Below are 13,645 nucleotides of genomic sequence, written 5' to 3'. Positions count from 1 at the left end.
CTTCATAATACAGCTAAACAACCACTGAAATAACCAAGTTTTGGTAGAATTTTAGTATATGAGCCTTGATTTTTTGCAATGCAAAATCTACAAGAATAAGACATTATTTATCTATATTAAATAATGTATTTCTCTTTTATTGTTATCATGGTTTTGTTAACCCATAGCTTTTCTAATTCAGGAAAATTTGGGTTAACTTTAACATTTTTATTTGTGTACCTTCTAAAGTTCTTTTCAAGGGTTCTTACATGAATGCAAAGCTTCATTTTCATTGTTGCATCTTGCTTTACCTCCAGAAACAAAGTAAAGACCGATTTGGCCTAGAAGGCGATGAGGAGTCAACTATGTTGGAAGAGTCGGTTTCCCCCAAAAAGTGAGTGTCGGGAGTGCTGGGGAACTACCTTCTCTTTAGGTGGACAGGTTCCCCCCTACCAGCTCTGTGCTCAGCTATGAAGTTCATCACCTGTAAGAGATGATAGTGGATGGTATAGTCAAGTCTTTTCCAAGTGTGGTCCCCAGACCAGCAATGTCTGTTTAGGTATCTTTTGTTGAGGAGACACTGAGCATGGTGTGGTGTTCCACTCCTTCTTTAGAGGCAGTGAGCCTTCAGGAGCTCCATTCTGCATTTTTGATGGAATCTCATGAATTGTGTTATTTTTCCCCCAGAGGCTGGAACATGGCTTCTGTTTGATTCTGGTCCTTTTGGGGAAGGGAATTGGGGTTCTGACCAGTGAAAAGATTGTTGTCTATGAAGCACTTGCCACATGCCATACTTGTCTTGCTTGCTGTGAGGTAGCAGAGGTCAGTAGTTAATAACATGGACTATGGGGACAGTTGTCTTTTATTCTCTGCCCCTGAACTCTCTATCTGCACAAACCTATCTACAAAATAGAAATAATATTACCACCTTGTAGTCCTATGTAAGAAATAAGCCAGTGGTGGTCATCTCAGATTCATGGATGAGAAAACCAAAGATCTTGGAGTTAGTTGAGATGCACACAGAGCCCAGAACTCAGATTCAGATCTTGTAATGTTCCCCACAATATACTCCCAGAAAATTCTTGCATTCCATTATAATCAACTCACTTATCCATGGTAGTTGTTTCTCAAATATTTGCAGTCTTTTCACCACTTTCTCACAAATTGCTTTCTAATAACCCTGAAGGTACTTTTCCATTTATCCTCTGTGAGTACACAAGACGGCGCCAACTGGATATAATGCATTTCATTACTTGCTACTCCCTGATAAAGTACCTTAACTCCTTGGAATTATTAATGACCATTACATGGAAATTGTTAAACTAGTACTTCCTGACAGGGTGAGCTGATCATTTCAGAAGACTCTGCTGTTCTTATATTTTCCATAGGAACAGCCCAGTAAGTATCTGAGCTGGGGCTCTTGCCTGCCTGGTACCAGTGAAATCTCCACAATCTCCCATCATTGTGGATCTGATCTAGGCAAGGAGGAGGAATGGTCCAGGACACAATCACTAGACCTTCCACTTCTTTCTGTATTGATCTTTTGCTGAGATCTCAGAAAGCAGTGGACTTCTTCCTGGAACCCCAGACTACCCTCGCTATTGTCACCCCTCCACATTGATGTCTCTCTTACAGATGTCTGTTTCTTGGGATCCTCGCTTGGCTATTGATGTTTGGGATGATCTGTGATGGGTCAAGACAAAGGCCTCTGCTATCCAGACTCCCCAGATCCTCCCTTTGGGTTTATCTACTGGGTTCCTGAAGAAGATATGCCACCCTCAGTCCTTTTACCTTCAGATTACCCAAGTCCTTTGCGTATACCACTTATTCTAAGAAAATATCAAGAAGTAAAAAATTCATAATTTTTTTGTCAGACACTTTAAAACATCTTCCCAGTCTCTAGCTAAAATCTTTTGGAACAGGTGCCAGAGTATCTCAAGGCTCAGAGACAATGAGATAAATGACAATGAATTCTGCTTCATTCCTAAGTCTCCAACTGGGTGTGCCTCTTTGGATTGTCCTCCAGAGCAGAAAGCAGCAGGCACCTGTAGCACCTATGATGTCTTCTCACTGTACTTCACATGGGTGACAACCCCACAGTGACCAGCTGCCTTTCTCTACAGGTCCACCATCTTGCAGCAGCAGTTCAACAGGACAGGCAAGGCAGAGCATGGCTCAGTGGCACTGCCAGCCGTGATGCGCTCAGGCTCCAGTGGGCCTGAGACCTTCAACATTGGCAGTATGCCCTCACCACAGCAGCAAGTCATGGTTGGGCAGATGCACCGAGGCCACATGCCTCCACTGGTGAGATTTCTTGTACCTGTCTCTTGCTCAGTAGAATGTTGTCTTTTGTGTCCAGAGGAGGCACCAATGACAGTAATGGGTTGTGTCGGGGACTCCCTCTCCCATCTGAACCACAGCTCATCAAATTGTGCATTCTTTTAGTTGGATGACTCTGATCTCTCCTGTCTAGGATTAGAGATTGCCTCTGTTGCTGAAGTCAGAAACCTTTCACTGTGGTTTGTGACTGCTCCTTCATTATAATAGTATCAAACCAATTATCTCAGATATCCTCCAAGAGTCTGAGAAATAGACCAGACCTTTAGTGATCTTGATGTTCCATCCCTGGGGTTGTCAATTCCTTTCTACTGGGCTGGTCTGTCTAACTCAGTGCCTCTCAGGCCTGCCTTGGGGATCCTTTGCTATTAGGCAAAAATGTTTGAAAGTTCAAGAGCCTTAAAGCTCAGAAATAATTTGACTCTGAAAAAGCATATTGGCTGTAAGTTTTGGATGGAATTCTTAGGTACTGATCAAGAAACATTCTCATTTAACACATGTTTTCTATGTATGAGATATTCTGTCCTCAGTACTGAAAATTAAATTCTTAAATTAAGGCTTTAGCTGAGCCTTCTTGTCAGCTAATTAAGCTCTCTAGAGTCTTCTGATGATAATTCCTCTGTTGCAATCACCTTTATTTTGTATTCTATTAATATAATGCAATGTCTGGTTTTGGTCCCCAGGTTGAAATGGTAGATAATTCGGGCATTTGTTGAGATGTACCTTTGGCTGAGCTCAGAGCTCAGTTTTGCAGTTTTGCATGGAGGGCCTTGTCAGTCCCAGGAACATTCTATGACTACCTTGTTTATCTGCCTTTTCAGACCTCAGCCCAGCAGGCCCTTATGGGTACCATCAACACAAGCATGCATGCTGTCCAGCAGGCCCAGGATGACCTCAGTGAGCTTGACTCACTGCCACCTCTCGGCCAGGATATGGTAAATATTGATCTGTGAGTTTTATTTGCTGTCTCTGTTCTGGCAGAAAACAAGGTTATGAGCTCTGTCTGGATTCAACGAGGTGAATCTCAGTCTTCAGCTAAATGACAAGGAAAGCCATGTGGTTTCCAGGATGTTAACTCTGTCTCTCAGTTGTGGACCAGGGGAAGAGAATCATTGCTGCAGGCTGTTGGTAGGATCACTGAACTGAGCAGTTGGGCCCTCAGAGTCAAGTGATCTGGGTTCATATCCCAGTTCCCCTATTCACTCACTGACTGTTTCAATCTAGGCAACTCTCTAAATGTCCATTGTGTCATTCATAATAGGGTTCTTATGAAGGTATACTGATTTAATCACATGTAGGATTCTTAGCAAAGTATCAAGCATGTAGTTAAGAGCTCAGTGAGCAGTAGGTGTTTTGTTATATTTATTACTATCAGTGGCTGTCAAATTTTAGCATGTATCACAGTCACTTGGAGGGCTTGTTAAAATGTTGCTGAGACCTAGCTCCATTCTTTCGGACTCAGAAGGTCTGGGGTGGAGCCTAAGAATGTGCATTTCCAACAAGTTCCCAGGTAAAACTGATGCTACTTGTGTAAGGATCATGCTTTGATAACCTCTGAGCTTTGCAGCAAGGCAGGGTAATTGGCCCAAAGACCTTCCTATAGTTGCTGCAGCATGAAACCAGCTAACTCCTCTCCAAGAAAATGTAGTCCACAGGCCAGCAGCAGCAATTCATGAAATCTTGGAAGAGGTGCTAAATCATACGCCTACCTCTACCTACTGAACCAGAATCTGCATTTCAGCCAGGTTCCCCTCTGCCTTGTGTACACATTAAAATTGGAGAGGCAGTGGCTAGTAGTCTCACCTCAATCACCTGAGCTTTAAAAATGAAGCCTAAAACCCAAGTTCAGACCACATAAATTAGTATCATAGTGGGTGGATCCTGGACATAAGTGTTTTTCATTCTTCCCAGGTGATTCTAAGGGCAGTCAAGGTTAACCACTGCTGTGGAATAGGCTGATGCCATTATGGGTGCCAGAACCAAGAGAGGATCTGTAGCATCATCCTATCTGGCCAGGACTGCTTTCCAAGTTGTCCCTGAGGCTTTTTCCATTCGCATACTGTGGTGGAGGAACAGGGTAATTGGTGTCCTCAGTGCTATTTCCCCCAAGTATTTGAAATTATTAAAGATTTTACTCTGGAAAACTTTAAAGTGAAAATATATGGCAGACTTCCATATCCCAGGTAATCATGAGACTGAGCTTTAAAATATCTGGATGTAACATTCCTCCTCACCAACTTTCAAAGAATTAGAATGGAATAAGGTATTATTAGTGCTCCACACATCCTGGTCATAAATTAATATTTTGGGGTTATTTAGAGAAGCAGATCTTCATCTTACTAACAGGGTTACCATTACCTATGTAAATGATCATTTATTAGATAAGTCTTGAAGTGCCAGAAAATAATTATTTTACTATGTATAGATTCCAAGACAGCCTGAGAGCTGGAAAGATTTTTTTTTTGTTTAACAGTTGAATTTCTACAATAGAAGAAAGACAAGGCATAGGACCTGGATATAGTTTGCCCAGGGTCCCATTACCTTGCAGTGGAGCTGGATCCAGAACAGGGATCTTGGCCCCTGGACCCAGTCCTACGGGGAAAGGTAGCACATCCACATGAGCATGGCATTGTCTTCGGGTGGACCTTGTAAACAGGAAATAGTTCCTGCATTGGACTGAAATCTCCAATTCTAACCTTGTTCCCTAAAAAGCAAAGTGAACATTACCAACAACTGTTAATGCTAATGTGCAGTATTATTATGAGACATTGATTTTTCTCTTCTTTTTCAATTGAATTTACCTAAGGCCACATACAATTTTTTCCCTTAAATCTTAAATTTTAAAAAAAAAAAAACAGTATAAGATATGGAGTTATATGCCATTCAGTATCTCTGAACAGATTAAAAGGCTTTTAAGGATATTGCTTAAGATGACTCAAGAGCTCATTCAGTGCCAGCCCAGTAAGGGGAATGTAACCAAAATGCTGGCCTCATTTTATGGCCAACTTCTCTGGTCCCATGGGTAATTTTTTGCCGTGATTGTGTCATGCTTTTGTCTGGCTTCACAGGCGTCTAGGGTATGGGTTCAGAACAAAGTGGACGAATCCAAACACGAAATTCATTCTCAAGTCGATGCTATTACAGCTGGAACGGCTTCAGTCGTTAACCTCACGGCTGGTAAGTCCCTGAGCATTTTGTGGTGTATTGTGGTTTTGTGTAAAAATATATATTCTTTGATTGAAACAACAGATTTTCATATGATGAGAAGGTAGTGTATTTTTAGATACTTGGCCTGCTTTAGGTATTTTTCCCAATTATCCAAGAGAAATGTAAGGAACATCTCATTCCTTTTTATCATTATCATGCATCATCATCACAAAACACACATGTAGCTCTCCTCATTGTTAGTCAACATGCTGGACGTACTTCAAAGTCTGTGAGGCCAGTTTCTCCATTCTGGGAACTTATGTCTGAAAATGATCTTGAAAGGACAAATCTATCATCTGTGCCTTTTCCTATCTTGTCCAACAGCAGTCTCTTCTGGCATAGTGTGACTCCCAGCCTGACGCTGTCAAGTGAGAGCAGGAGATACCCTGGCTTCACTCTACAGTGTCAGTGTTTCCAAAGCATAGTTGTCCCCCCTGAGCTACTGACAAAAGCCTAGCAAAAAGCGCCATGACATGCCGAGACCTCCTATGGAATTTTAAAGTTGTCCATGCTCCGTATCTCAATATATGAAGCCAACAGATGAGAGGACCTTATTGAAGTCACCTTGGAAACAGGGTGTGGTCAATCTCACTGTACTCCTGCAGAGCTATGGAGAATGAACTACTGCCATTGTGGGGATTTTGAAAATTCTCACCAGGACCACTTGCCAACCTTGCCATCTCTTGCCAACCTGGATTCTCCTCATCCTTCACCACCCCGCATTGATTGTAATGGTCCTTCTCTGTCCCAGGTGACCCTGCAGACACTGACTACACAGCCGTGGGATGTGCAATCACCACTATTTCTTCCAACCTGACGGAGATGTCCAAGGGTGTGAAGCTGTTGGCAGCTCTCATGGACGATGAGGTTGGCAGTGGGGAGGACTTGCTCCGAGCTGCAAGGACCCTCGCTGGGGCAGTGTCCGACTTGCTGAAAGCTGTGCAGCCTACTTCTGGAGAGGTAAGCTCCAAGGACCAGCACTCATTCAAATTCAGATGAGTACCTGCATACCCTGGAGACTATGGGCCTTTGACTTCCTGAGCTCTTCCTTCTATCTGAATGGAGTGTGTTACCACACAGCAGTATTGGGAGTTGTTGAAATTGGTGCAAATACTTTTGTTCAACTTTTGGAATTGGTTGAGCTCTTAGTATGAAGGCCTTCCCACAAGGGTACTTAATTAGATACATCCCCAGAAACTTAACAAACATGACTAGCACACATTTAAAGAGGATACATGTTTGTACCCTAGTTTCCATCCAGCACCTACCACCTTTTTACCAGCTGTATGATGCTCATTCATTGGACATTTCACATCCATCCACCTGTTGCTGGTGTGTAAGACCAGGTACCTACTTTGCTCAGATTTCACGGAATATTGTTTCCTAGTTGGCCAATAGCCTGAGATTCTTGTTGATGTATAAAAGTTGCTAGTCCTATGTGATTCTTCTCCACATTGCCCTGGCTGAAGACACTGTAGAGGAAATGTATTTTCCTTCCAACCAAAGTATGTTCTTTGTTCACAGCCTCGACAGACCGTTTTGACTGCTGCTGGAAGCATTGGACAAGCCAGTGGAGATCTTCTGAGACAAATCGGAGAGAATGAGACTGATGAGCGGTTCCAAGTAAGATATGTGCAGCCTTACAATTTTAGAAGAGAGTCTTAAGTGCTGGTTCAGAACTGATCAGGGAGAATTTGATGGAAAACAATTCCAATCTTTGAGCTGTCAAGAATAAGATCGAGAGGGATTATTAGGGAAGTGAGGTCTTTTGTGTTAATGGAAAAAAATTTTTTAAATAGAAAGGCTCATTACACATAAATCATGCACCATCACACTATCATACTTATTTAACCTTTCTGATTATCAAATTTCTGGATATGCTTTAAATACAAAAGTGGAGAAAATAGTCACTAACGCCTTGTATTGGCCACCTAACCTCTACAGCTGTCAACACCTGTTCAGGTTTGTTCTCTCTCTTCAAGGGCAGTTTCTTCTGGCATCATTCTTGAGTCTGCGTGTAAATGTGAAAACCAAACCCCGTCTTCAGGCACAACACACTGTAGGCTTTTCTTTGTATTCAGAGGTGGTTCTACCTTCTGTATCTCATCTAAAACCATAAGTGTGGTGGTGAAGTCTTTTCTGTGACCTTTGTTTTCCAGCGACATGCTGTTTGCCCTTGGGTGAACAGCTGTAGCCACTGTTTGCAGCTGGCTTGATTCACAATCAGCATAACCATGCTGCAGCTCAGACAAGATCTCAGCTTATTCCAACCCACAGACGGGGCACAGAGGCCAGCAGCTGAGTGACTCAGGCCAAAATGAGCTCTCCTCGTGCACCTATAGGCCAATGTTACTTACTCCTTCCTCTTCTTAAGTCTCTAATTTTGCAAGTAATGCATAAAGCCATCCTAATTAAAATGTGACTGTTCATACCTGGGTTCCCTGGACCAGAATCTGTGTCAAGCTCATTGTTTGAAAATTCAGCAAAATTTCATTGATCTTTAAAGTTTTTTGCAAATTATTAAATTTTTAATATGTATGTGTATGTATTACATCATTAAAATTTTAATATACGTGTATGTAACTGCAGTGAAATATTTAGGAAAAAAATCACTACAAATTTCAAATATCAGAAACAACATCACAAATATCACCAAATTCAGAAAATTAATGTGTTTTTTATTAACTCCCTGACACCCAAAATACATTTTCCCTATGTTTTTGGCTGCATCCTCTCTGACCATGTCTTCATTTGGCAATGACTTGGTAATATTTTAGAGAGAGAGAGAGAAAGCTTTCTTCATTCAGCTGTGTCTGGCATTCCAATTTCTTGCTTCGTGGGTGACAGTTTTGCATGTCATATTCTATAGAACTACCAAGTTTTATCGCTGCAAGGTTTGTCAGACTATGATATGATCAGATGTGTTGTGAGACATGAAACTTGTACCTTCATGCATAGATTTATTTGTGTCTCCTTCACTCTCCACATACCTGTGGTGCTGTGATCATAGGACCCATCTGTATCCTGGTACAATCAGATGTTCAGTGTATGAACATTTGTGTCATGAAGGAAGGTAGGTCCCAATTATTTCATTGAGCTGGCCAGAAATAATTTCACTATAAATAGAATTCACTGCAGACTGCAGAAATACACCCATCTAAACCCAAGTTGATTGTGCCCCCATTCTGACTGTCCTTCCAAATCCTCAAACTGTCCATGTATTAGCCTTACACTTATGAGCTGAGGTATTTTCTTATAGGCAGGTGTATCTACTTAGGAATTTGGCATATGTTAGATTCAACTGCTGGTTTTCTAGATTTATCTTGAAATGCCCAATTTAATTTCCTTGAAAATATTATTATTCTCCCCAAAGTGCTAAGAATAGTTGAGGAGAAAGTCATGATTCTGCCTTAAGACAAAATTTCATGCATCCTTGTGCTTTCTAAACTTTGCCTCCTTTCCTTTAACAGATTGTTTTCATTGCATTCACATGAAAACTCTGCTTCCTGATGTTTGTTTCTATTTAGTCACAGCTAGGGAGGCAGGTTTATGCTCAGAGTGACTCAGTAGTTCAGTTGTATGAGGTCCCTGGGTAGGGCCCCTTTCAAGGAGGTAATCCTCAGCCTCTTCCAGTGGGGGTAGCCCCTAGCTTATTCACATTCAATTTCTTACTCTATTTTTCTGAGTCTTAAGATCATATCTCAGAGATTTTCTTGGGTTCTCAGTGTACTGCATGTTCCCAGAGTTAACAAAGATTTATTTTACACAGGCAACATAATAGTGGTCTTGTTGAAAAGTTTGACAAAGGCTTTGTCAGCAACTATAGCTGTAGTATCATGCTCTTTTTCTAACTATGTTGTTTTTGGACAAAATTAATAGGAGGAACAGGGTTTTTTAAAGTGATTTTTAACAAAGCCCTTTAGAACAATCACGATTCTACATTATTGAATTGTGGTCCTCTTATGTAAAGATGGATTCATATCAAGTGAGAGAATACTGTGGCCTGCTTTGGGAAGTTATGTTTAAAAATCTTGTTAGTAATATCAATATATTATTGATATTCAGGCTTTTTAACTGAGCTTTGATATAGGTGTCTAAAAACTATAACTTTGTGGTCCATCTTGGGAAAAGTTGTGTAGTAGACAAGTGCCAGTCAGCTCCCAAAGGAAGGTCAGCTTTAAGCTTCTTGGGTTTGACTTTTTCCTTGGATATGTGGGATCACCACAGACCTGAGAAAGGCTGGTCTGAACTGTTCCTTTAAGACCACTTGGTTGTCTACTTCAAAACAGGCTTCCTTGGGTTTCAGATTTGCCTGAATGTCACATAGTCTTTTTTTGTGTGTGTAAAATGGTGCAGGCTGAACACACTTTCCAATATATATTCTCATAAAATATCTCATTGTAAAGACTCTGTGGGTGCCCTTTGCATTTAGAATCAAAAGTGCTTTTTATTATCTGATGAATTAATAAAGACTTCTGACCACATTTCCTCTGGGGAAAAAGCCTTGACATGTTTGCTCAAAATAAAAATGGCTCACATGTTTGAGAAAGCATTTCTAAATCAAATAAACTGCTTTCAGTATTAAAAGCAAAGAGGTAAATTAAATGTAACGGTGGTTATTCTTCAGGTCAAACAGATGGGTGACAAATCTGACTAGCCAAGTCAAAGGAGTCTTCCCTTTTGCCGACAGAATGGCTTTTTCATTGAGTTGGGGCATAAACTCATCTTCAAAGGCTCAGAACTCCTTGCATCTTGTATCAAGATCAGTCAGATCATCTTGTAGCTAGTTTACTTGTGTGGGTTCTCTTTCCATTTTCCATAATAATTTAATCCCTGACCACAAGGCTACAGACGCTGAGAATGACTTATGTTCAGAGCATTCCTTGGCTCTTCAGCTGTAGGTTTTGGGGCCAGCTATTTGTCTGTGCATGTCCAACATTGCCCTCTGGAGGCAGAGATGTGTCTGACTTTCCAATGATAACTTGCATCCTTGTGCAAAGCAGAAATCCAAAAGATAAATTTTCAAACTACAATGAGGCATGATGACTTGGAGGTCATGAATTATAACCTGCCTATAGCACATGGTGTTTGTGGCATCTGAGTATATTTTCAGCTTCTCCTAGTCCACCACATCAATCATATATTCAAGAGACATTGTCAAAACCAAGTGTGAGATAACTGTTTGGATGTGAATCAGTGGTTGAAATAAAAATCTTTCCCTTGGATTAACCCATTTTAGATTTAAACCTATATTATTTAACGGGTTTAGGAAGAGACTACGTAATTAGAATACAAGTCCTTTTCATTAATTACTTCTAGGAAAAAGTTAACATTTCAAAAAAAAGTGAAAAGAAATTCTTAAGTGCTGAAGGAAAAGATCAAATGGAATTTGAATGAAATGTTTAGGTGGATGCCACATATTTTCAGGCTGTTAAGGGGTAAATAGAAAAAAATTACTGAATCGTCTTTTATTCCCTATTATTAGGATGTTTTGATGAGTTTGGCCAAAGCTGTCGCCAATGCTGCTGCCATGTTGGTGCTGAAGGCCAAGAATGTTGCCCAAGTGGCTGAAGACACTGTCCTACAGAACAGGGTGATCGCTGCTGCCACTCAGTGTGCCCTTTCCACTTCTCAGCTTGTGGCATGTGCCAAGGTAAGCCAGCTGGCATCTGCAGCCCTTCCTACCACATGCCACACATTCTGGTGTCTTCTTCTTTTAGGTGTTGTGGTAGGATTTTAGTATAAGCTGCTGAATTTATCATTTGTGCTTTTTTTCAATTCTTCAGGCAGTTAGTCCTTTTCTCTAATCCATGTCTTTGCAAATGGCTCTCTCCCCCAGGGCATTTTATTTATAGTGCACAGGAAGAGCCTTTTGTTGTATGGTACAGTGTTAGGAATGGGTTCAGAAATAATCCACAGCTCTTTGGAGGGTCCTTTCCATACTGCAGTAACTGAGTGAGGATGTGAATTGTTCTAGGCTATATTCACTCTGTTTTAGGAATCACATCATTAAAGCTCCCTGGCAATCCTGCAAATTAAATATCATTATCCCTCATTTGTTGAGGAAGAACCTGAGTTAGTAAGGTGCTTTCAGCCACAGAAGTAGAGACAGACTACAGTATAATTCGGGGCCATCTGATCCCAGATGCCCTTTCAACTCCACCACGTGTATTCTTTTCATAAGACAGGACCCGGAATGTCTCATACTATGTAGATGTGTGATCTTACAAGCCTGGCATTTCATATCTTGTGGGAGGATTTGAGCATCAATCTAGGGGTGACCCCAGTGGTTTTCCTGCTTGCCATGGCTACCCTGATGGGATCCACAAATAAGTAACAAAGTTCCAGGTACCTCTGGAAAAATACAGTTCTTTTAGGTAGTCATTTCATCTTGGGCAAGAAGGCTTACTTCAGAAGATCCTAAGAAGAACGTGCTATAATTGGTAAATATCAGAAATCTCTATGGAAGTAGTAATCCAAATTTGTCATATGTGACTAATGAGAATGTAAATTAGCAAGACACTAAATTCCCAAAGTGTAATAGTGAACTATAGGGAGACACAGCAGTAAATTAGTTGATTCCCTGGTACTTGAAAAACTCAAGCCCAGGGCACAAAGGAACTCAAGGGAGATGCCAGCCACACTGGGGACCAGACATCACCTGCAGCATCCAAATCCCACTTCTGTCTCCCTTCAGGTGGTGAGCCCCACCATCAGCTCCCCCGTGTGCCAGGAGCAGCTGATTGAGGCAGGGAAACTTGTGGATCGCTCAGTGGAGAACTGCGTCCGAGCCTGCCAGGCAGCCACTGGGGACAGTGAGCTCTTGAAGCAAGTCAGTGCGGCAGCCAGCGTGGTCAGCCAGGCCCTGCATGACCTCCTGCAGCATGTGCGGCAGTTTGCCAGTCGAGGAGAGCCCATCGGCCGCTATGACCAAGCCACCGACACCATCATGTGTGTCACTGAGAGCATCTTCAGCTCCATGGGTGATGCTGGTGAGGCACATGGCTATTGGTAGATGAAGGGGTTTGGGGCTCCCTTATGGTGACAATTATCCATAGGATAAGTAAAAGCTACTGGACTAGCAAGAGCAAGTTCTCATCAGCCTTAGTCTGAGACTTCCTTGTTAAGGCTCTGGAAAAGATAACGTGGGACTTCTAAAATGCTCGTTTATAGCCACAGTTACAGACTTGTGCAAAATTAACCAGGTTTTTATTGTAATTTGGATTCAAAGTGAAACCCTTATGTTTTAAAAATGTACATGTTGCATATAGTATGGTAAAGTCAGAGCAGCTACTGAGGAAACAGAGACAAGGCATGTAATGTAGAATTGATCAATTGATCCTACCTATAGGTCCCCAGAGAGTCACCCCAGGCCATGCAGGGTCATGGCGAAAAACACCAGGGTGGTCAGGAAGCAGAGAACAGGAGCAAGGGGAAGGCCCACACTGCAGCCTTTATTGGAGTTTCCTGGAGTGATGCAAGGCAGGACATAGCAAGCAATTTGGTCTAAAGCAAGTAGGCATGCTCTAAGTCACAGAGGTATTTCATTAGGGTACCAGTTACCTGCTACCTGGCCCCAAGATGAATAAAGCAGAGGAATATTGTCTTCTGGATCTGAGGGCTAGAGAGGGGAAGTTTAGCTCTGAATTGGTTGCTTTGCTGAGTCAATTTAAAAAATATATGTAATATACCTTTTCAGTATTTAGTTGAAAAGTAAATTAGACTCAGCCCTTCTATGCCCTCTAAATGCCCAGAATTGACACTTAGCAATATGGGTTTTTTAAAATAAATTTTATTGTGTGTATTTAAGGCACAATCATGATGTTAAAATATACATATATAGTAAAATGGTTACTACAGTGGACAGATTTTCATATTCGTTATCTCACAGTTACCCCTCCCACACCCACAAGAGCAGCTATAACCTACTCATTTAGCAAAACCCCTGACCTTCCCATAGTTATGTGTGTGAGGAAAAGAGGAGACCGCCTTACTGTTTATATAAGCAGAACTGTTACATATACTATTTATAATCTTTTTATACTTAATATGTTTTAGAGACTTTTTCATGTTTATCTCTATGTTAATTATTGGAGGGCTTGCTTTTACTTAACCAATTGTA

The 13,645-nt window shown here is 41.4% G+C and overlaps 1 protein-coding gene across 7 annotated transcripts in view; it reads left to right on the top strand.

Moving 5' to 3' along the window:
• The window catches only part of Tln2 (talin 2), a 400,739-nt gene that overhangs the window by 268,652 nt on the left and 118,442 nt on the right, over nt 1-13,645 (top strand). For all 7 annotated transcript variants that reach the window (XM_058573295.1, XM_058573296.1, XM_046426521.1 and 4 more), the window contains 8 exons: nt 297-373; nt 2,103-2,283; nt 3,138-3,251; nt 5,385-5,493; nt 6,275-6,483; nt 7,048-7,146; nt 11,009-11,176; nt 12,221-12,515. In XM_058573295.1, coding sequence (XP_058429278.1) covers nt 297-373; nt 2,103-2,283; nt 3,138-3,251; nt 5,385-5,493; nt 6,275-6,483; nt 7,048-7,146; nt 11,009-11,176; nt 12,221-12,515 — 1,252 coding nt within the window. The remainder of the gene's footprint in view (nt 1-296; nt 374-2,102; nt 2,284-3,137; nt 3,252-5,384; nt 5,494-6,274; nt 6,484-7,047; nt 7,147-11,008; nt 11,177-12,220; nt 12,516-13,645) is intronic.

This window comes from Marmota monax, unplaced genomic scaffold (genome assembly GCF_021218885.2).
Source record: "Marmota monax isolate L192 unplaced genomic scaffold, Marmota_monax_Labrador192_F-V1.1 WCK01_AAM20220418_F8-fsc00078, whole genome shotgun sequence".
Taxonomy (NCBI): Eukaryota; Metazoa; Chordata; class Mammalia; order Rodentia; family Sciuridae; genus Marmota; species Marmota monax.
Note: the sequence above shows the minus strand (reverse complement) of the source record. Positions and strands in the feature narration are given on the sequence as shown.